This window comes from Haliotis asinina, chromosome 7 (assembly GCF_037392515.1).
Source record: "Haliotis asinina isolate JCU_RB_2024 chromosome 7, JCU_Hal_asi_v2, whole genome shotgun sequence".
Classification (NCBI taxonomy): domain Eukaryota; kingdom Metazoa; phylum Mollusca; class Gastropoda; order Lepetellida; family Haliotidae; genus Haliotis; species Haliotis asinina.
Window position 1 is genome coordinate 27,806,809 of NC_090286.1, and position 25,770 is coordinate 27,832,578.

Genomic DNA, 25,770 nt, shown 5'->3' on the forward strand with positions numbered 1-25,770 from the left:
GGGATGTGTTTGTGCTGTAAGAAGTGCTCACACTCCGGAGAAGGGTTGGGCGTGTGCACACTTTTTTCAACTGTTTTCACGGGTCATGTAATACGCGTTCAAAACAAAAGAGGGGTGCGCACCCCTGCACCCACTTCTGGATCCGCCTATGCCGTATTTTCCCCCATTTTGAATATAACGTCGTTTAAAGAAATTTTATTTCTGATCTGGCAATTTGTATTCTAAATCATAGACAAGAACCCTTGCCTCAAAGCAAACTCTGCAGAATCTACAATTTGTTCAGGCAAAAAGAAGTGAAAAACGCAAAAAAAGATAAACTTATCTGTAGAATTGATTCTGTGCTGCACTGATGGACCCGTGTTACTTAATGTAGCACTAGTGTATGTTCTGAGGATTCAGTCAACAGGGCTCTCTGGGAGACCATGGCACAGTTACACAATGAATGGACCAGGTTCAGCATTGTTAATTCATGATATCTCCAGGAAGCCATTGATCCTCTTCATGTTGATCTTACAGACTGCACATAGTTTGAAGAAAGTGAAAAAAATGGCTTTTGAAACTTTTGAAGCCTGACCGCAGGAAACGAATCTTCAATATGAAGTGCATGTCCCTTTAACTTATTTGTTTGAAATTAGTTGCATGGCAACCACTTGTACACCAGATCATATATTAATGAGAAACAGAAGCAAGTTGCATGACTTTTCCATGGTATCCCTAGGGAGTAAGTCAGTTAAGTTTTATGTCGCTTTTACCAATATTGGAGTTATTTTCATGGTGGGGACACCAGAACTGGGCTTCACACATTGTACCCATGTGGGGAATCAACCAGTGTCAGAGCTAACACTATAACCACTAGGCTACCTCACTGCCCTGTAATGCTAAGGGGTAACAAAAATGAGACGTTTCATTTGTTAGCATACGGTAGTAGGATGACAGTGGTCTGTTAATATCAAGTCGGGGTCTGACAATGCAGTGGTTGACATCATGAGCATCAATGTGTGCCATGACCAGACAGTGATAGCATGCAACAACAACTTGATCCTGGTTAAGCAAGCAAGTCAGTATGCCTGCCCTTTCATACTGGACACTCATTACAGTTTTACACTGGGCTACACCAGTAGTCAAATGTATAATTCATAACATAAAGGTGCTAATATGATAAAAGTCTGGTTTCTAAAGGGTTTCCACGTTTCTGAAATTCAGTGGGTACAGAGGTTCTGCAAGGTCTCTAACTTGCCCCTTCCCTTTTGGGCCAGTCAGTGAGTATGGTACTATGCAGCTTTAACAATATTCCAGCAATATCATGGTGGGGAACAGCAAAAATGTGCTCATGTGGAGAATGGAACCCCGATCTTGCCCATGAATTGCCAATGCTTTATCCACTAGGCTCATCACCGCCCTTCTGGACCGGAACCTTAAGTTGCGTTACTGTTTAAACATCAAGTCCAAGCAGCAATAACATAAGGGTAATTTGAGCAGTGAATTTATTACCTTTTATTAATCCAAATATTACAAAAAATGTCTGCCAATTCCTGCTCATGAAATGAAGGATAATATACAAACATTTCTGAAAAGTATCCATGCAAACAAATACTAGCAAACAAGGATAAGTTGAACACAGAACTGACAACTGACCTTTATTAGCATGTATGAGTGCTGCCTACTGGCGCTTGCCATTGTGAGCATGGAGGCAAAAGGTTGTTTGCGATGAAGTGTAGTTGCCACACCAAACATGCGAAAGTCTTATGAGCAAGGAGTGTCCAGTTACGCGCAGTATCAATTTCATCGTCATGCACTGCACGAGCAATAGCCTACATCTGCTCTACCTTTCACAAACCAAAGGGGTTTGCTCATTGCCGAGCACCATCTACGCCTTCTCTGGGCCTGCCCAACTTATCCCTGTTTGCCAGTACATCAATATTGTTGAAAGACAACAACATGGCTATTGCTGGATAAAAATATATATTTATTTAATAATGTTTTGTTCATCAAACCAGTTTTGTGTTGATCACAGGTTAAAGGCCCATACATTGTACACTCATAACTCATGAAATATGTACACAAAACAAGGTTTGTACACAAAACACAATCTTCTATACAACCCATTATGCATAAATTAAATTAACAATGACTTCATTACTTCAGTAAAAAGACATTACAAATCATACAAAAGCTACTCAGGGGATAAAAAAATTTGATACTTGTGGAAATATTTGTTTCAGAGTCAACAATAGTATGGACAGGTGTTGAATAATTAAAACTGTTTGTATATAATCATAGGCATAGATTGCCTTCCAGGTTATTGGTTCAGAATCATTCAAAATATTTCCTTGCTTTTTAAGAGTTGCACATCAGTGATTGTGTACTGAATATAAACAAATATGTTTGCAAATAAGCAAGGTTGCTTTGTAAACATGTGGAACAGCTGAGCAAATAATGATATTCATCCTGTGAACACTAGACTACTAAACATACGTAGATGTCAAATGCATAGAAGGAATGTTGAATGACTATGGGCTATAAAGCTGTTCAAGCAGTTTGAGTGAGTGAGTATGAGTGGTTTTACACCACTTTTAGCAATAATCCAGCAATATCCTGTTGGGAGACACCAGAAATCGGCTTCACACATTGTACCCATGTGAGGAATCGAACCCTGGTCTTCAGCGTGACAGGGTTTAACCACTAGGCTACCCTATTGCCAAGCAGTTTCACTATGGATTAAGGACATAATTCCATCAGCCTGTTGGATCTAAATAGCTGGTTGAAAAAATTGGACCTAATATTCATTAAAGGTGGATAACATAGATTTTTTGCCTTAGAGAGCTGTGCAGTTTTCAACGGTCACTGTTTTCACATCTCACAGCTGTGTAGCCCATTTTCAACACAATGTTACATCAAAAAAAAGCTGTATTTTATTCACTGAGAATTTTTACGTCAATTTAGCAAACTGGATACTAATGCCCTACACTAATAACAGAATTATGATCTTTAACCAGCACACACTTTTGGTAGAGCGAGTGAAAGAATATGTTTTACGCCTTTTTTAGCAATATATTTCACCATTGGAACACCTGAAATGAACTTCACATATTGCGCTATGTGGGGAATTGAACCTGTCTTCAGTGTGATGAGTAAACACTTTAACCACTAGGCTACCCGCTCTGCTCCACACAGACTTTTGAATTGTGTGCTACAAACTTAATCATACTTGACTTTAATTACACTGTTCACTTTCAAGATTTATCTTGAAATATGTCCCAATAATACAACCAACTGACCTTACCAGAAAAAGAGCCAACTGTGAACTTAGTATTGCTGTACATGCATAGCATAGATAGGGAGGACATTTGTTTGGGCTGACAGTTACCTGGACCATATTGGATATACATGAGTGAACGAGTGAGTGAGATAAGTTTAATGCCCCTTCAGACAGTATTCCAGGCTTGTCAGCTTCAAGAGAGAAAAGCCTGATGCGATGCATGTCACAGATATTTACCACGATGGTGCTGACAAACCTTCAAGGCGAACCAGCTTTAGAACTCAGAATCACAGGGTTTTGATGTCCGAGTAGGACACGATGCTGCACGGCGAATTGCAGAGCCTTGTATGACCCAACAAGCATCAGGAAAAATAAATCAACCTCGTAATAATAGGAAAGTGAGAAAGAATAACAGTATGGATGAACAACACTTTGATTACAGTGTGAGTGATGCTTAGGTCTAAGTTCTAATACCATTATCAAGCAATCACTTGCTCTCCTTCGTTACTGCTCAAACTTCTAAATGCATCTCAAAGACGTTATGTGAAAATAAACAACAAAACAGACAGAGATTATGAGCATCATGTTTTCAGTTGGCTACAGGGTCTCAAACTGACACTGTTGCAAGGTAAGACCGTCAAAAACATCTAGTCCAAGACTAAGCACCTCAATGAACAACAGGTATGACCAGAATCTAAAAACGTCTGCCCAGTTTAACACTGGACAGCAAAAATATTTAGAAATAATTTTTTTGCGTGTTTATGACCAATTTGTGAACCATATCAGTTAATGTATGTTCACCTCTCATGACTGTCAGTTAAAGTACCTGCAACCAACAAATCACCAGGATAAAACAATGAGAGTCAAGAAGTCCAACAGCACCCGCCTCATCCATAATCATGTACTTCTTCAATAAATATTTCCTATACACTTCCTGGCTATTTAGAGCATACCATGTTTGATTAAGATGAGAATAGCAGAAGTTTGGCAAGGGAATGACAACCATCTTGTATTGTTGGCAATATCTTTATTTCCACTGTTAGGATGTGCAGTACAGATGCGGGGACAATCGTTTTACATACCTAAAACACTGGCACCTGCATGGTAACATCTAATCAGTGTAAAAAAATGAAAACAACATCTATACAATTATTTACAACTGCCACTCCTCTGTCGATATCATTTAAGTAAGATCTTAGTTCTTGCTACTGCCAAAACAATGATCTGAGCACATCCCAGTGCAAATCAACTCAGAACGACCTATCACAAACTTTGACTAGCCAATGAAATGCTTAATAAGAAATAAGACACAAGCCAATCAGATCGCAGCTTTCCTAGGCTTTCCAGCACTTGTTTCAAACAGGCTACTTCTAATCTGACAAAGTATTCATTGCATAATTGGAATCTGTAACAGGAAAAGAAGCAGAATGAATGCCATAAAGGTCACTCTGACTTTACCCACAATTCTATGTCCACAAGTCATTGTTTAGCAGCAGCAGCTAATATCTGACTTGTACAGGGATTTATTCCACAGCTTGGGTGTTCTGTTCAAGAACTGCTAATCCATTTTCTCATTATACAAACAGGATAATTAGAGTGCAGGATAAATACCTTTCTTCTACATGCACAGTACCAAAATAGAATGTTATAGGAACCACTTTGTGGATCCCAATAAAACATGGAGCCCTATACAAGTGCAGTTATGCTGTTTCAAACACTCGTTATGAAACATACTCAACAGGAAGTCCACACTTCATAAAACATATTCTACAAGCATACATATACCAATACCAGCAGACAACAGAAAACTTCACATAATATTTGCGGACTGGATAGGACTTTCCAAATTACTGTGTAATTAATAGCATGATTATGAATGCTGAATTGTCAGATGGAAGAAATGCACTGATATAAGTTATGTTCCAGATTACTGTGTAATTAATAACATGATCATGAATGCTGAATTGTCAGATGAAAGAGATGCTGTGGCATCAATTAGTAATAGAGAAAAGTACCGTTTATATTTCTGTTTGAAAATCATGCCCCACAGCAGACATTCAGTTCTTGTAACTACTGCGTGACAAGTATTAGATGAGTGACGACCTGAAAAATGACCCCAATTTGCATACAAGGGAACACTCTCCAGAACATTCCATTTTGAAACAAGAGGGAAATAAGTTGTCGTCTAAATACGGAACAGTTCAATTTCCTTAAGTCATGATGGCGTTTTGCTAAACTAATCTCTCTACGAGACGTGTTCAACAGTAGCGGTATTGATTTCACGCCACGGTCAGCGTGTATTGCATGTGCTTAATCGCCAATCTACCTGAAGCAACCAAGTGTATTCGTCCAGATTACATGCCCCGCCTGCTTGTCAAAAATGCGTTTACTACCCTGGCTCATCTAATACTTGTCAAGTACTAACACTAAGTGAATGTTTTTGCTGCTATACTATTTCTGCTGAAGTGGATGTTCTCACATATGGTATTGCAGCTCTTTTTGGTATGCCCAGAGACCAGGTACCGATGCATGGTCTCTGGTATGCTCAAAGTGAAATCATAATACAGAAAGACAGCCTGTCTAACCAAACTATGTTTTCCGCCCCCTAGATCTAGCCCAACTTAGCACCTTTTAGTCAGGTACTTAGCGAGACAGAAGCATGCATAGGTTATCCATAGAATCCACCATCTCACCGGGGCTACATTTCAGTTAAAATGGTGCCACATATTGATATCACATACTTTCATAGGTTGTTAGTCTAAAATATACCCAGCAGAATCTTAAAGAAATTATCGCATCTGTGACTAACATCTAGTCTCATATTTTACAGTAAAAAGGTTCCTAAAGTACAAAAATGGTTAATAAAATATAAGAAAGGAACCCCAAGACTTTCATCAGTCATCACAGGATGACACCTATCCAGCAAACCATTTAAATGGTCAGTGAAACCGATTCAGTTGCTTCTAAACGGATTCTTCCAGTTTCTTTGGCTCTGTTCAGCTCTCAGAGATTTCTGTACGATACTTCTGGTGATGCTTCCTTTCTGTAGGATCCTACACAACAACCCCTTCAGCATTACTTTTGGAGACCATAAAATAATTTAAGCATATTAATTTTGGAAGTGTATTGACAAATGCAACCGATCCTGGCTCTACATCACTTCCAGATACCAACCTGGTCTACTAAGACTACTGTGAGTAACAACAGTAAAAAGATAATTTGCCAATCATCCTAACAAGAATAACAAATATGATCTACAGATCTAAAAGGCACAATCATAGAACATATCCATATTATGTCACAGTCAACAATGGTTTGAACATTTTCAGATTTCAGGATTAATTTCATCATGAACTAGGCAGCTTGAAGGTCAAGACCCAAACTCGGTGGTGTCGGCAGTGATGGGCTTGAACTCGTACTCTCCTCGGCCATCCATTTTCAAGTAGTACTGGAACAAGAAAACATAAGATAGTATCAGGTGAGGGTGAATTTGACTTTACACTCAAGTGGTATATGTTTATTAAACATATACTTTATACTGAAGAGTGAGTGAGTCTAGTTTTACCCTGTATTTAGTAATTTTACAGATATTTCAAGGCGAGGGACACCAGAAAAGGACTTCACACATTGTGCCCATGTAGGGAATCGAACCTGGACCTTTGGTATGACGAGCAAATGCTTTAAACACTAGGCTACCCCACCACCCCTCAGACTTAAGAACAACATGTAGGCCAATTCCAACACTCCTCTTCTGGGTGCCAGAGAGACCCTGGAGGGTTTTACACTCAGGAGATAAACATCATATGTTGGCCATTTTGCAGGTGTTTGTGAGTATTTGAAGTACATGAACTAATTTGGAACCAATGGCATTACCTGAAGGTTTCAGATGAAATGTTCCTGTTCTTCAAATACTCAATAACACCCTGAATTTGGCCAACACATGTCGACATTATAAACACAAAAGTAAGCCAAAAGACCCACATGGGTTTTACTATCTCCACTCATTTACATCCAGTACGGGTACAGCAGTGAAGTGTCATCAGCTGGTCGTTTCAGGTGGTTCCCTTTATAGTAGAACTGCTCATTTGTGACGTCATTCTGATTTTATGTCACAATATGATTTGAATGACGTCACCACTGCTGATGACACAACAATACACTTGTGAGCCATATTTCTGTCAATACACAGCAAACAGTCTTGCAATTAAATACAATTCGATCATGCTTTTCATCCAATCTGATTACAGAACATGACTTTTGGTTTACAACGTTAGTTATGCAAAAGTGTTCTCCTTTACTAGTTAGTGTCAATATTTACACCCAGTAAGGGTACATATTGTCTAGAAGATGATCTCACCTCATGGTGTTTCCACAGGGACTTTCTGTGTGACACAGTGAAGAGTGTGATGCCCACCTGGAACAAAGGGATAGTGAGTGAGTGAGTTTAGTTTTTCGCTGCACTCAGTAATAATCCAGCTACATGGCAGAGGTATGTAAATATTGAATACGGACCAGTCAGCATGAGCATCGATCTAAACAACTTGCATACGATGACATGTCATCAAGTCATCGAATCTGACCATCCAAGCCAGATTACTTAAATAATACCGTGTCACATTTTTCAGTATGGCTCCCTTGGCGGCCATATTGAAAACTTCAGAAAAACACATGCACTTGAACAATGTCAGCACTGGCATTTGAAAATTGAGTTTTATTGGGTCAGTGGTTTCTGAGGTGTTCACTTTGCAAGATGGAGAAGCAGGCCACACCATAAGCAAGTAAGGTGAGATGTTCTTAGCCAGGGGATCTAGGTCACTGGCTCACAAGGATTGGGTCCAAGACACAATATCAACTAGGAGTGACTATTGTTTTCTTTCAGAAATATTCTGGGTGGGAAGTGGGGCAGTGGAGTGAAGAGGGGCGCAAATTTACCTTTACCCATGTACCCATGTGAAGAATTGACTACAGGTGTTTGGTATGACGAGCCATTAAGCAGTCAGCTTGGACATACAGACAAACTAATCGAGAAAAAGCAGAGGTGCCAACTCAAATCAAGAGTTAAGCTTTAATTTCACAGACCAGTTTTGTGTGAACAAACAAAGGGAACAGTCAGTGGTTAAATCATTCCGATCATCATTTTCCACCGGTACACAACAAATGGGTCAAATCGTAAAAGGAATAAACTCAACTTCAGATTTCTGATAGACAGTTTTGCTAAAACCACATTTGCTAATTGTAATGACCTCAGTTCAAATATGTCATTAAGTCTGATCAGTGGAAGGTAAGTCTGAAAATGTATTTTATCAACAAAAATATGTATGTTTTTGTCAATATATACGAATTCTAATGAATTTCTAGTGCAATCATAATGGCATAGTTTGAGGCTAAAATTCATAGCGACTACAATAAAATCGTACAGGTTGGCATCTCTTCATAGGGTAAGCAAACAGGCAGATAATCAGGAACTAACACTATCCGAAAGGTAGGAAGGTAAAGTCTATTATTGAATGATCAGTTTACGTAGTTAATTTAAAAGTTCACATATGAAAAAACATTTCCATAACTGAAACAATTGCATGTATTGCTGCAGTATCCTGCAGTCATGCTTGAAATTGAATTGCAGGTGACTGATCCAAAACATCATAATGAGGATTTTCATTATCAATTGTATCCAATGACACCTGATCCAACAGAGCGATTAGAATTTCAGTGCTTAATCAATGACCCACTAAACATTCCACTGCTGGCTTATCTCTATGCTTTTAACCGTTATGCCTTCTGTGCATACAGTGTACAAAATTATATCGTTTGAGTGAGTGAGTGAGTTTAGCTTTACGCCGTGTTTAGTAATATCACAGCGAGGGATACCAGAAATGAGCTTCACATATTGCACCCCTTTGGAGAATCGAACCCTGATCTTTGGCATGAGAAGGAACTAGTTTAACCACTAGGCTGCCCAATCACCCTTTATATTAGGTGAGAGAACATTATTTAACTGGACAGTGAGCGATAATCCAGTTATATCACAGCTGCCTGTAAGTGTTGGTCGAATTTGTTAGTCTGGTGTTAAGCACCGAACTCAGTGATATTCCTGCTGTATGGTAGCAGTCTTTGAAAAAGACATGTCAACCAAGTCAGCGAGCCTGACAACCTGATCCTGTTAGTTGACTCTTATAAGCGGGGGAGACAGTTTAGTTTTATGCAGAACTCAGCAATATTCCAGCTATATGACGACGATGTGTAAATAATTGAGTCTGGACCAGGCACTCCAGTGATCAACATCATGAGCATCGATCAATGCAATTGGATACGATGACATGTGAACCAAGTCAGTGAGCCTGATGTTGTTACTGTTAGTTACCTCGTATGAAGAGCATGGGCTGCTAAAGACCAAATGTAAGTGAGATTTAGCCTTGGTTTCGGACACATGGGAATGACTGCACCAATATAAGTGACAGAGAAAAGAAACTACCTCTCTTGAGTGGTTGTACATGTAGCCCTCCACGTCCACACTGACGGCACTTGTACACTCATCCAGGATTGCAAACTGTGGCTTGTGGTAGAACAGTCGGGCCATCTGGAAGCAATATTAACATTTATCACTGTATTACTATTGTAGGATATTTATACAGTGCACATATCCCTGCAACTAGTGCTTGCTCAAGGTGCTGGTATTTGTTTCCCTCAATCATTGGATGTCAATCTCAACATCACATCCTACTATCAATCTCAACTCCCTGGGCAGTATACAACTCTTGCTGCCACTAGGCTAACCAAGATATACACATGGCCAATACAAACATCATCTACCTACATTAATAATCAATAAAACTGGTCTAATTTTACATACACCCTACCTTGAGCTGTACATGTGAACTTGAGTGGTTCAAATGTTGATTCTAATTGGAAAGTCTTAAACCCTTCAGAAATGTCAAGCAATTGTTTAAACACATTCTCTATTCTGAGTTCATGACTTGTTAAAAGTTTGTTAAGATTTTGCTAAAGAAAAGTAAAATCTACTTTTAAAGGAATTGAGCAAGTTCAGTTTCATGCCCCTTTCAGCAATATTCCAGTGGTGAAATAAGAACCCGAGGTTTGCCACAATGACCAAACACTTCACTACAACTCTGCTCAACAACCTTGACTGATGTAACAAAATTCAACACATACAACATGGCTGCACTTACTGCTATTCTCTGCTTCTCCCCACCACTCAGCACATCCATCCAGTCCTGTCATCAACAAGAAAACAAAGAATAAGCAAAAAATTAAGAATTATCAGTCCTGAATGAATGAAGTGTGCAAACTTTTCACAATGAAATAACACCATTTCTGATGATTCCCTCACAGAAGGCCACATCAGGTGATCTGTGAGCAAATTTGGAGCACAAACTCTAAGTGAAGTATGCAATGCTTTGCTAATCAGATATCAGCCTCATAAAACAATTTAGGTTTCTTACCTTTCCACATTGGGAGATTTTTTTATTTTAACAAGAATGTAGATCAGAATTTGTGAAGTAAAAGTAACCAATTTTGAAAAAAAAGTAAAAATTCTTTCTTGAATTTGCCATAAAACTGAACTGTCAGACATACATCAACATCTCCAAGCATGACATGTGAAATGGTAAAATCTGATGTGTTCAAATGAAAGCTGAATGCTCTCTTTTTCTACGATGCATTCTATATCAAGTACTCAATGTCTTTACAGAACACATGCAGTTCTAGATTTCCATGTCTGTGACACTCAAGTATTTTTACTGTCCATCACCGACAAGTTTTACTCTTCAAAATGTTTTCATTTTTGATCACATGAACTGTTTTCATCACGATATGGCTGAGATATTGACGATGTGACGTTAAATATTAATTCACTCAGTCACTAAATTTCCATATAGTATCACATAAATCTAATAATTACACCTTTACAAAACATAATGTCTGCCCATGCTGCATTTTCACTGACCTGTATGGAGTTCCAGCCTCCTTCTCTGTCCTGGATGTAGCCGAGCTGGACCTGAAACACAGACACACTGGTGGAGAAGAGACTAAGAGGGTTGATGGATTTGTTTTCCTTACTTTGGGTTATTCATATATTACTCTCCAGTGAAAAATACTGCAGCGTCATGTTTCTAAAGCAATATTACACTAGTGCAGTACCTCTAGACGGATGATGTCATAATGCTTCACAGTTATGATGTCACTATGCTAAAACCTCTGTCACAATGTGCTTGACTCGTGGAAAGCTGAGAGACATCACACTGTTGGCAGTTTCTGTCAATTTATGTTTGAGAATAATATAGAGAATACTGACTCACTTCCATGAAATTTTTAGTAAACTTGTGAAATATGTAGTATCAGTCTTGCTTTCGCTCAGTTGATACCAAATCATTAACTCATTTAATAAGAATGGAATTACATGGAAGTGAGTTAGGTATCCTTCATTAATCCTACACTCAGCAACATTCCAGCAATATAAGCATCGATCTATGCAATTTTCATATGATGACGAGTCAACCAAGACAGCAAGTCTGGCCACCCTATCCTGTTATTTGCCTCTTATGACAAGTGTGTGTTGGTGAAGATCTTCACAGATGTGTCCCAGATCTTCACTAGGATGGAGTGAGTTGGGTGTTTCAGTAATATTGCAGAATTTCACTATGATATAGTAAGAACGCCAGCAGTGATACAAGACTATAAGCACAAGAATGGTGTACACAAACCAGGAACTACAATCTAGTATCAGCACACACAGATTCCTGGAGGGACTTGACAATGAATTGTGGTGTCTCTAAAAACTGGTCCAGAAGATTCCCAATGAATAAGGCAATGCTATGTGGTTTGCACAACAGATGCTCGTGTCGTGGAGAGGATTATGCCAAGATCGTTAAGTTGAACGTCAAAATCAACTTTCAGTCGACTTGTAGAAAAAACATTAAAGAACTGGTAGGTGTCATGAGTGGCAGTCGATAGGCCAATCACCTATGATAATGTTTAGATGAAGTTTTAATTGCATGTGATGGTAGCGTAGCAATAAGCAAAGCAGGCGGGTGGGATACACTGAAGTGTCCAGCCTTGTCTAGATATATTGTACTGTGAAGCGTTTCAAGTCAGGGTCATCTAAAAATTTACAATTTTTTTTTAAAAATCTTTAATCCTTACAATGACATGAGCACCTGTGGTTTACATGTCACAACAGAGTAACTATAGTAATCTCAATCAAATAAGATGGACCTGGCCTATGGATTGTTTTGGCTGTACATGTTACCTTGCATCTGTTATTACAGAATACACTAACCACTGAACTACGAAAAGATAATGATAAAACACCATACACTAATCATTTAGGCATAAGATCAAACAAAATGGTCTTCTTCATGGTTGCAATCAATGCATCAGTACACTGATATTGACAAAAATATGGTGAGCTCTGTCAACAAGCAGCCCCAGATATAGCCTTCACCTTGCTCAGGATCTCAGCAAGGTCACTGTCCTTGACCCCTTTCCTCAGCTGGTCAGTGTGTGTGTCAGGGTAGATGACCTGGTCTCGCAGTGTTCCCACTGTCATGTATGGCCGCTACAAACAATATCATCAATGGTATATATTCATAGGAATACAACGAATATACTATGTGGTGAATGTGATATGCATAGCAAATATTTAGTATGCAAATAATTATTGACAAATACAATGTTATAGTTCAGTGATTGATGAACAATATGGAACGCCCCTATTGACAGTGTTAATTCGTCATAGCAGTGACCATAGATATCACGACACTCAAATTTGGTTTGAAATAGTTATAGCTGACACTACCATGTGCGGCCTTGGCAAACTCACATAACATGCACTTCTGCAAAGCAATTCCATTCTTGCATACCTCAGTTTGAAAAAGGACGTAAGGTTTGAGTAAAACATGCTACCTTAAAAATCGTAAATATTTGTTAATATTTGGTTCTGATGACCTTGAAAAACAAACTGAATTCATGTAAAGCTATGATTCAATTCACTGAATATGCGAGTGAATCATAACAGCTTTAGTATATACTCTCTCCATTTTCCAAACCAACATGGAAATTGTACTCTTAAAACTTGGTAGTTGCTTCAAGTCTTAAAAAACATATTTACTTGTCTGCTAACTAACTGAGAATAGAAATTATTGTACCAGTTAATGATAATCCTGAAAGACAGCACAGTCATGGTTCAATGACAGGAATTACAAGGAAAACAGTGATTGGTATCATGATGAACTATCCACACTGATGACAAACACTGACATGCTATGAACCTGTCATTGACTCTACTCATCAACCCATAAATTCACCTTCTCTTATTACTAGCACAGATTTCTGAAACCCTCACAAGATATGCAAGTTCTAAATGTCTGCTGGATCCCTCAAAACAAAAGCAGATTCACAAGAGTTCATGAGCTACTGTCACTTCAAGGACACAGGAGCTCTGTCCTCACAATGTCAAGCAGAGGCCATGTTTAATAGTGACATAAACATCACAAGCCTTGAAAGAAATGGGCAGTCAACCATTCAGAGCAATGGCAATAAAACTGATTCTCTAGAACCAAAACAAACCTTACCAAGGACATGCAACAAGTGATTCAAACCTTAGTGTCATTCCTCTTTGTTCTAGCTAAGGACCGTTCATAATGTATGGCTGTATAAAGAAAGTGAAGGTGAAACGCCTACATAAACTAACACAACCACACACATACACATAAACACACACACAAACATACCCCCACCGTGACACACCTACCCAAACAAACACATACCTACACCTACAGCTCCCCAACCCCCACCCCCACCTAAACACACATCTACCTACCTACACCTACACACACACCCCTTTCACACACACTATCTACACACACACCTACACTTACAGACACACCTATACACAAGCACACACCCACAAAAACACACACACACACACCTCTACTGGTAATAAATAATGAACAGTCCCTTACCAGCAACTACATTTAATGTGTTCAAGAACACATTGGACAAATTTACTGTATGGGTCCTGTGAATTTTCATTGGGTTAGAAATCTATCTGACTTTGAAACACTATTCAAGAACACTACATAGAGGTTGCTGGTGACAAGTGTGACAAACAACCACTGACCATAAACTTTCCAGCTTGTATGAAAACAGGTTTATGAGTCAGAATTATGCAGTTATTTAAAGCACATGAAAATCTCAACAAAACATGACAATACATCTGCTAGCATGATTACCCGTAGGTGAAACATATTTATATACACCAGGTTTATATATTGGAAATGATTACCTGTAGGTGAAACATATTTATATACACCAGGTTTATATATTGGAAATGATTACCTGTAGGTGAAACATATTTATATACACCAGGTTTATATATTGGAAATGATTACCTGTAGGTGAAACATATTTATATACACCAGGTTTATATATTGGAAATGATTACCTGTAGGTGAAACATATTCATATACACCAGGTTTATATATTGGAAATGATTACCTGTAGGTGAAACATATTTATATACACCAGGTTTATATATTGGAAATGATTACCTGTAGGTGAAACATATTTATATACACCAGGTTTATATATTGGAAATATGAAAGTTACTTAATGCACACGACAAATATGATCTCACCTGAGGGACGTAGAACAGTTTGCCCTTTTCTGGCTTGGTGAGGGTTCCACCAAACAATGGCCATAGCTGCAAGGACAACAATCAACATTAGTCAACACATCACAATGAAACTGGGTTAGTGAGTGACTGAGAATGCCTCATAAAAACATGTTTACATGGACATCCATGTCATAACAAGACAGCTGTTTATCATAGGCTGAAAAACAAAAACTAGTGTTTCCTAATAAAAGTGAGTTTAATTTTACGGTGCTTGTAGCAATATTTCAGCAATACTAAAGCAATGTGGGGAATCGAACCTGGGTCCTCAGAGTGACGAGCTTATGCCTTATCCACTAGGCTACCCCCCTGCATCTTTTCCTTTTAAAAGTGACAAAACCATTTCCTTATCTCCAATGCTAAGATTCAGACTATATAATAAACATTGTTGTCATGATTCACGAGCAAACAGTGTTGATACAATACGATCGGTATGTCTGTGGTGGCACCAATTTAAATTACATGCAAAACCAAAGTATTTGACAATTATAATCAGATTCATAATTCATTTTTCTAGACATATAAAAATGATGGGAACATGACATGCCTGAACATTTTTATCGATTTTTATAACTCTTTACATATTCAGCAACTGAAAATACTCTAAACCTTGAAATGTCAGTTTTGACTTGTACGTTAAATGATGGGTGTGTTAAAATTTAATGTCACCTCTGCCATATTTCCGCCATAAAGTGATGAGAAAAGTACTACATATATAATAAACATAAGCATTGTCACTAAGGTGACATAATCCCCCGTTGTATATAATCAAATCAAACTCAAAAAATAATGAAAGAGAACGTCATAGTTTAAGATGAAGTAAAATGTCAACAAAAACATTACTCTTAAACTCTCTTGACATCTTGCACTGTAGTTGTTCAAACACAAAAATATTTTGAGGAGTCACCTAGACCTTGACCAGTGTATGAAATGCCTAAAAAACACAGTTGCTGTGACCTTGAAAATTAACTGAAGGTCACCAAAACAGACTGGGCCCTGCACCTTCCCTAGGTAAAGCTTGATGTTGTACAGGAAGTAAATCCAGTGAACAGTTCTTGAGATATCTCATTGACAAGGTAAAACGCTAAAGTCACCTTGTGACCTTGAGATGAAGGTCAAGGTCACCAAACCTGACTGAGTCCCTTCTTGTACTGTGATAAACCTAGATACCATATATGAAAAGAATCTAGTCAACAGCTCTTAAGATATTCCAATCCATACATATGTATGGACAAAAATGGTGTCCAAAATTAGCTATTAAATGTAAAAATACAATACAATATGAAAATGGGCTATAGGTCACCAACAGCTGAAGGTAGATCACCATACTAGGTACCACAGGGACTAACAGTGCCTTTGCTGCCTGCATGGACTCTAGGTGGATTTACACCATTCCTTCAGCCACTGGTGATTATAGGACAAATTTATCTGAATACTGCACTAAAAAATCTGGTAAGCTTAAATTCAACTTTGAAACTTTTGGGACTTAGGTACCCTAATTAAATGATGACATAACAGGCCATGTAAAGGCCACAGACAATATCGAGTTTCTGCATATCAGCCTTAGTACAGAACCACAAACCTTGTGTAACCTTGATAAAACCTGAGGCACTGCCCCTCAAAGGGTCAAAAGTGACTGTTTTGTTTTACTTACTATGTCAAATATTTTAGATAGCAAAGTCTGTTATTGAAAACAGAATGTAAAAAATAGTTTAACACTATATGAGGTTGTCTGCGTTGCTTTCCGCACACATGACAATGGAATGTTACAGTGATTTGTTTGCTGTTGTTTATCACTGCACTGCAATATTCCAGCTATATGGCTTTAGTCTGTAAATAATTGAGTCTAGACCAGACAATGCAGAAAATCAATAGAATAAGCACTGATGTATGCAGCTGGAATACAATGTGTAAGCCATGTCAGTGACCTGTCCACCCGATCCCATTATCACCTCTTGAAGCAAGCATGGCCGGGTTGCTGAAGGCCAGTTCTAACTGGGATCTTCATGAATGTTGTGAGCAATCATCAACCGTTGTATGTATATGATAAATAAACCAAGTCAGCAAGCCTGGCCACATGATCCATTGGTAGCCTCTGATGACAAGCACCTGTTAGTGATCTTGGAAGCATTATCAAAGTAAGTCTGGCCAAATCATGATCAAACTCACTTGACATAAGATTTTGAAGACCCAGATCACAGATGCATCAATTACCTTTAAAGGCAGTAAAATCAATACCTTACTGAATCTAATTAAACTGAGTCAGAATCGATATGCCAACATTTGCTGACATATATGAAAAATGCCAATTTGATTTGTGAGAAATATATGGAGGATTATCCTGTGCCAAGTCAGAAAGACTGAAAATAGAGATTATTGATATACTAATTAATTAACGACATACAACAAACACCGTCAATATCACCAACTGAGGATACACTTTTGGCAGTGGTTAATATTGCCATGTTATTCATACTGAGGACCTGCAAGTTTTTCAATAAGTGATAATACGAGTGTAGGTGTTTAGTTATTGAAAGCCTATTACCTCGCCAAGGATTCTGAACAGAGAGCTCTTGCCACAACCATTCGGTCCACATACCAGGATGTTCATTCCTGACCGCACCTGAAACCACAACACAAGAATAAGTGTGAGCGAGTATGGTTTTACACTACTTTTAGTCATATTCCAGCAATATCAAAATGGATGACACCACAAATGAGCTTCACACCCTGTACCCATGTGGAAAAATTTGTTTTATTTTATTTTATTTTATATTTATAGATTTTCATATGGCGCCAATATCCAGATCACCTGCTCAAAAGCGCTTTGCTTCTTTGCTTTCCCCTCAATCATTGGCAGTCACTCTCAAATGGCACAATTGTCAATCTCATAAAACTCTTGCTGCCACTAGGCACATCGAGTTTATTGTGGCTCTCTCATCCTAACCAGGTACCCAATTCACAGCTGGGTGGACTGGGACACATAGTCACAGCATTTTGTCCAAGTTTACTACATGTTGCTGTACCTGCAACAAGGTGTTTGCATGCATTCATGTGTCCACCATCTGGTCATATAACAACAGATTCGTCGGTTCTTTTAAGTGGACAGGGTTGTCTACTGCACACTAGGGATTGTGACAACACTGAAAGAGTCTGCACACAAAGCTGACTCCAAGATTTTCACACCCCACACAGGTGGGCTCTATTCCGTCACCTCAAGCTCCCTATCAACATGTTGTAACTCAATAGTTTTTCAGAGACTTGTGAATGTCGTACTTCTATGAAACCTTTTTCAATCAGAGTCTTGAGTCGTACGTTAATGTTAATGTATGGCACTTATGACTATCTTAGCACTAAGAGGGCTTAAAAAATCTGTGGGTTTCCCTACCGCTGCATGTGACACTACATTCAGCATCAGGCATGGCAAGGACACTTTGACTTTCATGATAGAAGAGGATTGGAGACATTTGATGTCCCTAATGAAATCTACTGACAAGATTTTTCTTATGTACCCCTAATGTGGGCCAGATGTACTTTAGAGAAATTTGACACAGACCTTAGTATACTAAATGATTAGCATACTCTCCAATTTTGTGAAACCAGACAAAGTTTCATCTGAAGGAAAAGCCTGGGCCTAGATTTTGGAAGCTCTGGAGATATAAACCTTAGTATGCCAAATTATTACCATTCACTGCCCTTTTTGTGAAACCAGACAAAGTTTCATTTGAGGGAAAAGCCTGGGCTTAGATTTTGGATGCTCTCTTAGCGCTAAGATAGTCATAAGTTAATGTATGTCTCTTATGACTATCTTAGCAATACGAAAACTTTGAAAATCCAAGCCCTGACCTTCTACACCATCCCCTCCCAAGAGTGAATACTGTTTATTCAAAGTATCCACTTTCTCTAAATGTGAGTGAGTGAGTGAGTTTAGTTTTACGCCGCTTTTTAGCAATATTCCAGCAATATCACAGCGGGGGACACCAGAAAATAGGCTTCACACATTGTGCCCATGTGGGGAATTGAACCCGGGTCTTCGGCGTGACGAGCGAACACTTTAACCATTAGGCTACGCCACCGTCCCTCTTTCTCTAAATGAGTGAGTGAGTGAGTATGGTTTAAGCTGCTTTAAGCAATATTCCAGAAATATCACAGCAGGGTACACCAGATATTGGCTTCACACATTGTACCCATTTGGGGAATCGAACTTGGGTCTTTGGTGTGATGAGTGAACACATTAACAACTAGGCTACCCCACTGCCATCACAAACAGAAGAATAGATGTTGGATTGTGAAGCTCACACAACAAGCAGATGAATAAAGCCTCCAGTTTCTGTTTAGCTGGGTTAGTCATTAAAACAAATCTACCATTAATTGTCACATGTGTCTGAGTCACGTTGTATTATACCATTTGTCATGGCTGACAGCACCATTCTATCAGAAATGATATCACCACTGATGCAACCTAATTCCATTACCATAATGCTTTTCATAAATCACGAGGCAGCAGCTGGTCTATTCCTTTCTGCATTGTATTACCTAACATCATCATCCATTTCAGAATAACAGCATTCTACAAGTTACAGCTACACAGGACTCCAATAACTGCGACTTAGCATTAAAGGGGGAGAAATGACTGCTGTATCATTCAGATCAACAAGACTGCAGTGATTCAATGAAGTGTTTTCTAATGTCATCCAGTAAATAATCCTTGAGTGAGTGAGTGAGTGAGTGAGTGAGTGAGTGAGTGAGTGAGTGAGTGAGTGTTAGCAATATTCCAGCAGTATCATGGGTGGGGGGGTCAACAGGAATGGGCTTCACACAATGCCCCAAAGTGGGAAATCGAACCCAGATCTTCATCGTGATGAGCAAATGCTCTAACCAGTAGGCTACCCCTCTGCTTTCTTCTCACCTAGATATGCAGGCTCTGAATACCATTAACGTATATGAATGTTACCACGTTATCGTATATGCCTTTAGTTCATTCTGATTCATAATATTTTGGAATGGATGATAAACACAATGAATATAACAAATAGGCTAAAGCAGACATAACATACCAAACCAATAACAAAATATATTTACCTTCATCACATTTTCCATTGTCTGTTTGTACATGTGTGACAACAGTTTCAAAAAGTTACGTTTAAAATAAAGATGGACCCTATCTTCTTGTTCTATTGTTGTTTAAATCTCTGAATCCCCTAAAATGTCAACTGTTTATATAATGTTCATGACAAATACAGCTTGACTTTTCCTATTTTCAAACAACGGTGTTCATATAACGACTTGAATAAATGTGGTTTTGCATCAGTGTAGCCCCCTTGAATATTTTGTTGAAGTCGACAAAGTATATCAGCAACTCCATCCTCACATAACAAACAACAGTTCCGCTCTATTTAGCCAGCAAGCCCGTAAACCCAGTTTCTTTTATCCTTGCCAAACTCATTCATCTGTGAACATAAATATAAATAAGTGTGTAAACAAGCTCGGTCTTGACAACCAGCTCATTCCAGATTGGACTGGTGACACATGCATTTCATTCCATAATGAGACCTAAATATATCTCTGTCATGGCATTCTCATTCATTGGCTCAGCAAAATAAACACATTCAAGCAAGGAGCTAGGTCAACAGTGTTGCCCTTGCCTGACCTCGCCTGACCTCTCCTGACCCTTCATAAGAACATGTCAGTATGGCCTCTGGGTGGAGCTGAGTCCATGAGCAGACTGAAGGTCGTTTCATCCAGGCTCTGCAGCCTACATTGTCCCAGGCCAACCTGCCATCCCTTTCAGGTCAATATGGGTCTAGGGCTCTCTGACATCTGCCCTTGTCACTAATGGGTTGGTGTGTACTGACACCTCTTTCCAGACCAGTCCATGTTTTGTGAGGGGAGGAGAGTTTGACATATTGATTGTCACTCATATTTCAACCTGTAAAGCAGGAGGGAAGCTGATACTTGATGCTGACATCCCTATACAACTTAAATCAGAGATTTCACATGTCACTGGAATTTTCTGTCATTTGTACCAAACACACAAATCAAATCTATTTAATGAGAAAGATAGAGGAGACACTAATTAACCAGCCAGAGTTGATATCAGTGTTTATGGTGACATATGGTTTCACCTCCCTCCAAGGGATAAAACTTGTCATCAGTATATATACATATATTTCTGTTCCTCCTGAGTGGTGTCAATGGTTATCAAATCACTAAACTTTTATATCAGTTTTAGTTTTGTCTTGACTAAATGTGTAAGTAAATAAGCCAGAGTTTTATGACGAAATCTAACAGACAGTGTAAGCGTGACACCATGTGCAGACTGCGTCAACTCCTTCACAGACATAAATTGCTTATTCAACAATCAACTATAATGCTCAGGACAGACTTGCACAAAGGTATCTCGCAGTCTTACCTCTCTTACCTCTCTCAGTCCTTAGACAGTCTGAGCAAACTCAGGCTCCATATTATTCATTATACAGCTACACTCTATAGCAGTGTATGGCATAGATAGCAGTGTAACATATAATACTAACTTTACTTTGACCAAGTCCTAGACTGTTTGTCAAACTGGACAAGAGAGAGGGCCCAAATTTTTCATTAGCAGACATATTATTGAAGACATGTTGAAGACACTCTAAATATTCTAATATGGGCCAGACAAACCAGTGATCAAGCTGTGAGCTACATTGAACATTGTGCAAGCATGTGCAGTCCATAGAATGAAAAGGTCAATCATTTAATCCATTAAGTTACTCTCACAATCAGGAAAGCCTGAAGTAATAAAGGCCTTGGATGCTTGGATTGGCAAAAGCATGATTTAACACTGGTTTGGTTTTGTTCAACAACACTTTGAACTTTTTTTGTGTTACATCATGGTGTGAGATCATAAAATGCTATGAAAGTCAGACGTGAGACAGGTCTGGAACATTTATGATTTTAGTGAAACCTACGAGAACGGTCATGGAGCTAACAAAGCTAGACTTATTTGTCAAAGTGAATCAGCGACCACGTCTTCTGTAAAAGTGTGTTCTCATGATGTGCTGGGGCAGTGGGTTAGCCAAGAGGTGTAAGTATTTGCTTATCATGCCAAAGATCTGGGTTCGATTTGCCGCATGGGTACAATGTGTGAGCCCCACTTCTGGTGTCCCTCTGTGTGATATTGCTGGAATTAATATTGCTAGAAGTGGTCTAAAACTAAACTCACTCGCTCATGGTGTGACCTGAGGCAACAGCTTGTACCAACCCTTGTAGTAATAATATAGCTCACAAACATGTTTTAATTAGTATATAACTTGTATCTCCTGAGATTTAAATGAATGACTCAGTAATATTTCAAAGGCATTCTTGGGACAAGTACAAGCTTATGAAGCATGCTTTTTCTTATCTACTTAGCCCAAGTTTATTCAGTTGTGGCTGTGATATGAAGGAGACACAAACAAGCTTTCACCAAGAATTAAAACAAGTTCTGTGTCTTATGAGTGAGTGAGTTTAGTTTTGAGCTGCACTTAGCAATAATCCAGCTATATCTCAGCAGTCTGAAAATAATCGTGTCGGGACCAGACAATCCAGTGATCAACTGCATGAGCATCAATCTGCATAACTGGGAACCAACAACATGTGCCAACCAAGTCAGCAAACACAACCACCCGATCCTGTTAGTTGCTCTATGGCTCTTCAGTTGGCTGCAACAAATATGATGCAACTAGCAAAGGGATGTTGCAACTGTTTTGCATGCTACAAGTTGTTTCTTTAAGTCATACAAACATCTGACAAGACTAAATTCTTCACATCAAATTTCATTTCTGTAGGCAATATGGACATCCTTACCCCAGTGATGAACCAATTCAAGTTCTAGAGAAATTACTGGAATCTGTTGAGTCAATATGTTGGTTGGTAGGTTTGTGGCTTAAGGTCACATCCAGCAATATTCCATCTATACAGTGGCAGTTTAGACCAAACTATTCAGTGATCAACATCATGAGCATCATTCAAAACAACTGGGATACAATGAAATGTGCCAACCAAGTCAACAAGCCTGACCACCCGATCGTTTTGGTCACCTATTAAGTAGAATCAATGAGTCCTGCTGGACACTGTTCTGAACGGGGATCCTTATATGTTGAATACGGTACACTGTTAATCAGAATAAAAAACTTTTGATAGACACTGACTGGAACATGAGCTTCCATAACGCCGACTTTGTTCCCACTGTCTAACCCATTGAAACAGTTTTCATTACTGTCTAGACATGTAAATTCATGCAAATCTTATCACAACTATTTCATAAGCACATCGGATGACGTATAGCATGGCCCACTTGTCAAATGTAGAGTGCAAGGCAGTATATAATACATAATTATGCTTGGGATGAAGATTGTAGTGATAACAACAGGATAGAAGTTGATGATGACAATCCAGATCTATATTGGTTTGAATTTTTATGATTTGACTCAATTTCACCAATTAATGTAAGATATTATGATCCCTGTTCCATCATGGACAGAGTACCATGAACAGTCAATGTCATGGTGAGGGAATGACAGGGATCCTCCATCAAGCCACCTCCTCATCTTATGCATGATTATTGCATGTTCATTTTTCACACTTTCATCATCAAAATGATGCAATAACCATGCAAATAAATCAGAGGGTCATGTGGTAAATTTACCTAACACAATCAGTCAGTTTGTTCATTTAATTTGTATGTCAAATGGAATTTGTCTTTTCTGTCCCAACCTTAGCAGCATTATGTGAGTGAGTGAGTTCAGTTTTATGCCACTTTTTGCAATATTCCAGCAATATCACTGTTCAGGACTCCAGAAATGGGTTTCACACATTGTACTCCTGGGGAATTGAACCTGGGACTTCAGCCTGATGAACGAATGCATTAACCACTAGGCTACCCCACTGACATAAAGTAATGCTTTAGTTTATCAATAGCTGAAGAATGCTTTGCAGATCGGGGCAAAGGATACAAACGTGTAAAACAAGTATTAATAAGTTTGTCTGGTCTAATCATACTACTGATCAGTCTATGTCCAATCTGATCCGTCTGTGTAAGTGATGGGCTGTGTGTTACAATATGATGCCAGGGGGTTTATGCTGGTATATCAGGTTCCCCAACACCAGGAACACAATGGCCACTTAAAGGCAGCTCAACTCAAGGTCACATCTCACTTTAACCAATGCCAGGTATGTGATCTGCATGACATACTGAATGGTTAAATGCCACACTTTTTTAATTAAGTCTAAGTGCCCTGAAACCAATCATTGTTAAATTTGGAACAGATGAGAGGTACCTCCAGTTGCCTAAGTCTCTAATGTAATAATTAACAGATTAAATGATAATTTCAAAAACATATAAGTACACCTCTGACAGACTGGCATCCTTAAATGGTCCGGAATTATGATTCAAACTGATGATTAGTCTATTAGAAATCTATTAGCTTGTCAGCTGGTGAAGGCAAGCCAAACATAGGAGAGCCACTTGTTAGCAAAAACTGACACTGGTGTATATGGATCAACAATCTGTGATGCGTATCTTGCATCATGTATCTTGTGACAAGGAAGTTATTCAAAGTCTGTGCACAACATCAGATGCAATTACAGCTGTGTGACTTGCATCTGCAGATTTGACTGATTTTTGGAACTCATGAAGAGCTGTTAGAAAGCATCCTCAGTTACTGTAAACCATTAAATTAAACCATCGCTGAATAGATAGATTCGTCAACCCCAAGCTGAAAATGCATGATGAAAATAATAAATTTTTTCCTGCCTTTGAAATATAACAACTAATAACACAAGAACACAAAATCTGCTGACTTAAAATTACATGACATAATTTTTTACTTCATCAGTTTGTTTAAATAATATTATTTGCTCTTTCTGTAAATTCAAATTTTACAGCTTAATCTCATTTCTGTGAAATTAAAAGCAGGAAGTTAAAAAAATATTGGCACATTTGATAATAAAATTGTTGTTTCCACTCCTGTAATGAAATTTCCATGGCAAAGTACTACAATAAATATGGGTCATTTTACTGATGCGAATAATGAACAATCACAACACATTTCATTACTTTCAGTTTTAAAAGTAGGATGAACTAAAAAGATCAATAATTGGAAATATAGTATATGAGAAGAATTATTAATGATTACTGACATGAAACTTGGATTATCGATATTGTCTTACATAAACAATTGTGATGAAGCAAAGTTGTTTTAACGCACACAGTGCGGACATGTGAGGTGACATGAAATGGAGTTTAACATGGTACTTAAGATCACATATACTCAAGGAGGGAACAAATCTATAAATCATTCACTGACATCATCATACATAAAACCCCATCATTAGAACTACTCATTTCCACATTTAATTACCTAAAATCAACCTTTCTGACAACAGTGCACAATTCTCTCCCTTGAACGAAATTCCAACCAATCAGTGGGGTGCGCCTCAGTGATGTAATATGAGGTTTTTTAACCAAGCAGTTGGTTGCTGTAGTATTCATGTACATAATCTTGGTTACAGGTTTGTCTAAACCTGCAGTCATGACAATTATTTTGAAAAATGAAAAGTTCATGTTTCCACAATCTGTCATTTAATTTTGTCACTTAATTTTGTCACTTAATTTTGTCATCTACTTCGCTTACCTGCCAAGATACAACTTGTTTTCATAGTTCATAGATGATTCTGTCAAAATCACTTGATGTCATTATGGTTATAAATCGTTCTGTTACAAAAGGTGTCATGCAAAATAGTTTTGGTCATGATTCAAAACATATTTAACTAAGAGTAGGAAGCAGTTTTGATCTTTTAA

General features: G+C 38.4%; 1 protein-coding gene across 1 annotated transcript in view; it reads right to left on the reverse strand.

Moving 5' to 3' along the window:
- Window positions 1-1,943: 1,943 nt before the first annotated feature.
- Window positions 1,944-25,770, reverse strand: part of LOC137290701 (ATP-binding cassette sub-family D member 3-like) — a 63,107-nt gene continuing 39,280 nt past the window's right edge. Inside the window, exons 20-27 of the mRNA XM_067821784.1 lie at window positions 17,494-17,571; window positions 14,913-14,978; window positions 12,720-12,833; window positions 11,223-11,273; window positions 10,447-10,491; window positions 9,732-9,836; window positions 7,617-7,673; window positions 1,944-6,707 (exon numbers count right to left, since the gene is read on the reverse strand). Of these exons, the coding sequence (XP_067677885.1) occupies window positions 6,630-6,707; window positions 7,617-7,673; window positions 9,732-9,836; window positions 10,447-10,491; window positions 11,223-11,273; window positions 12,720-12,833; window positions 14,913-14,978; window positions 17,494-17,571 (594 nt within the window). The 3' untranslated portion in view covers window positions 1,944-6,629. The remainder of the gene's footprint in view (window positions 6,708-7,616; window positions 7,674-9,731; window positions 9,837-10,446; window positions 10,492-11,222; window positions 11,274-12,719; window positions 12,834-14,912; window positions 14,979-17,493; window positions 17,572-25,770) is intronic.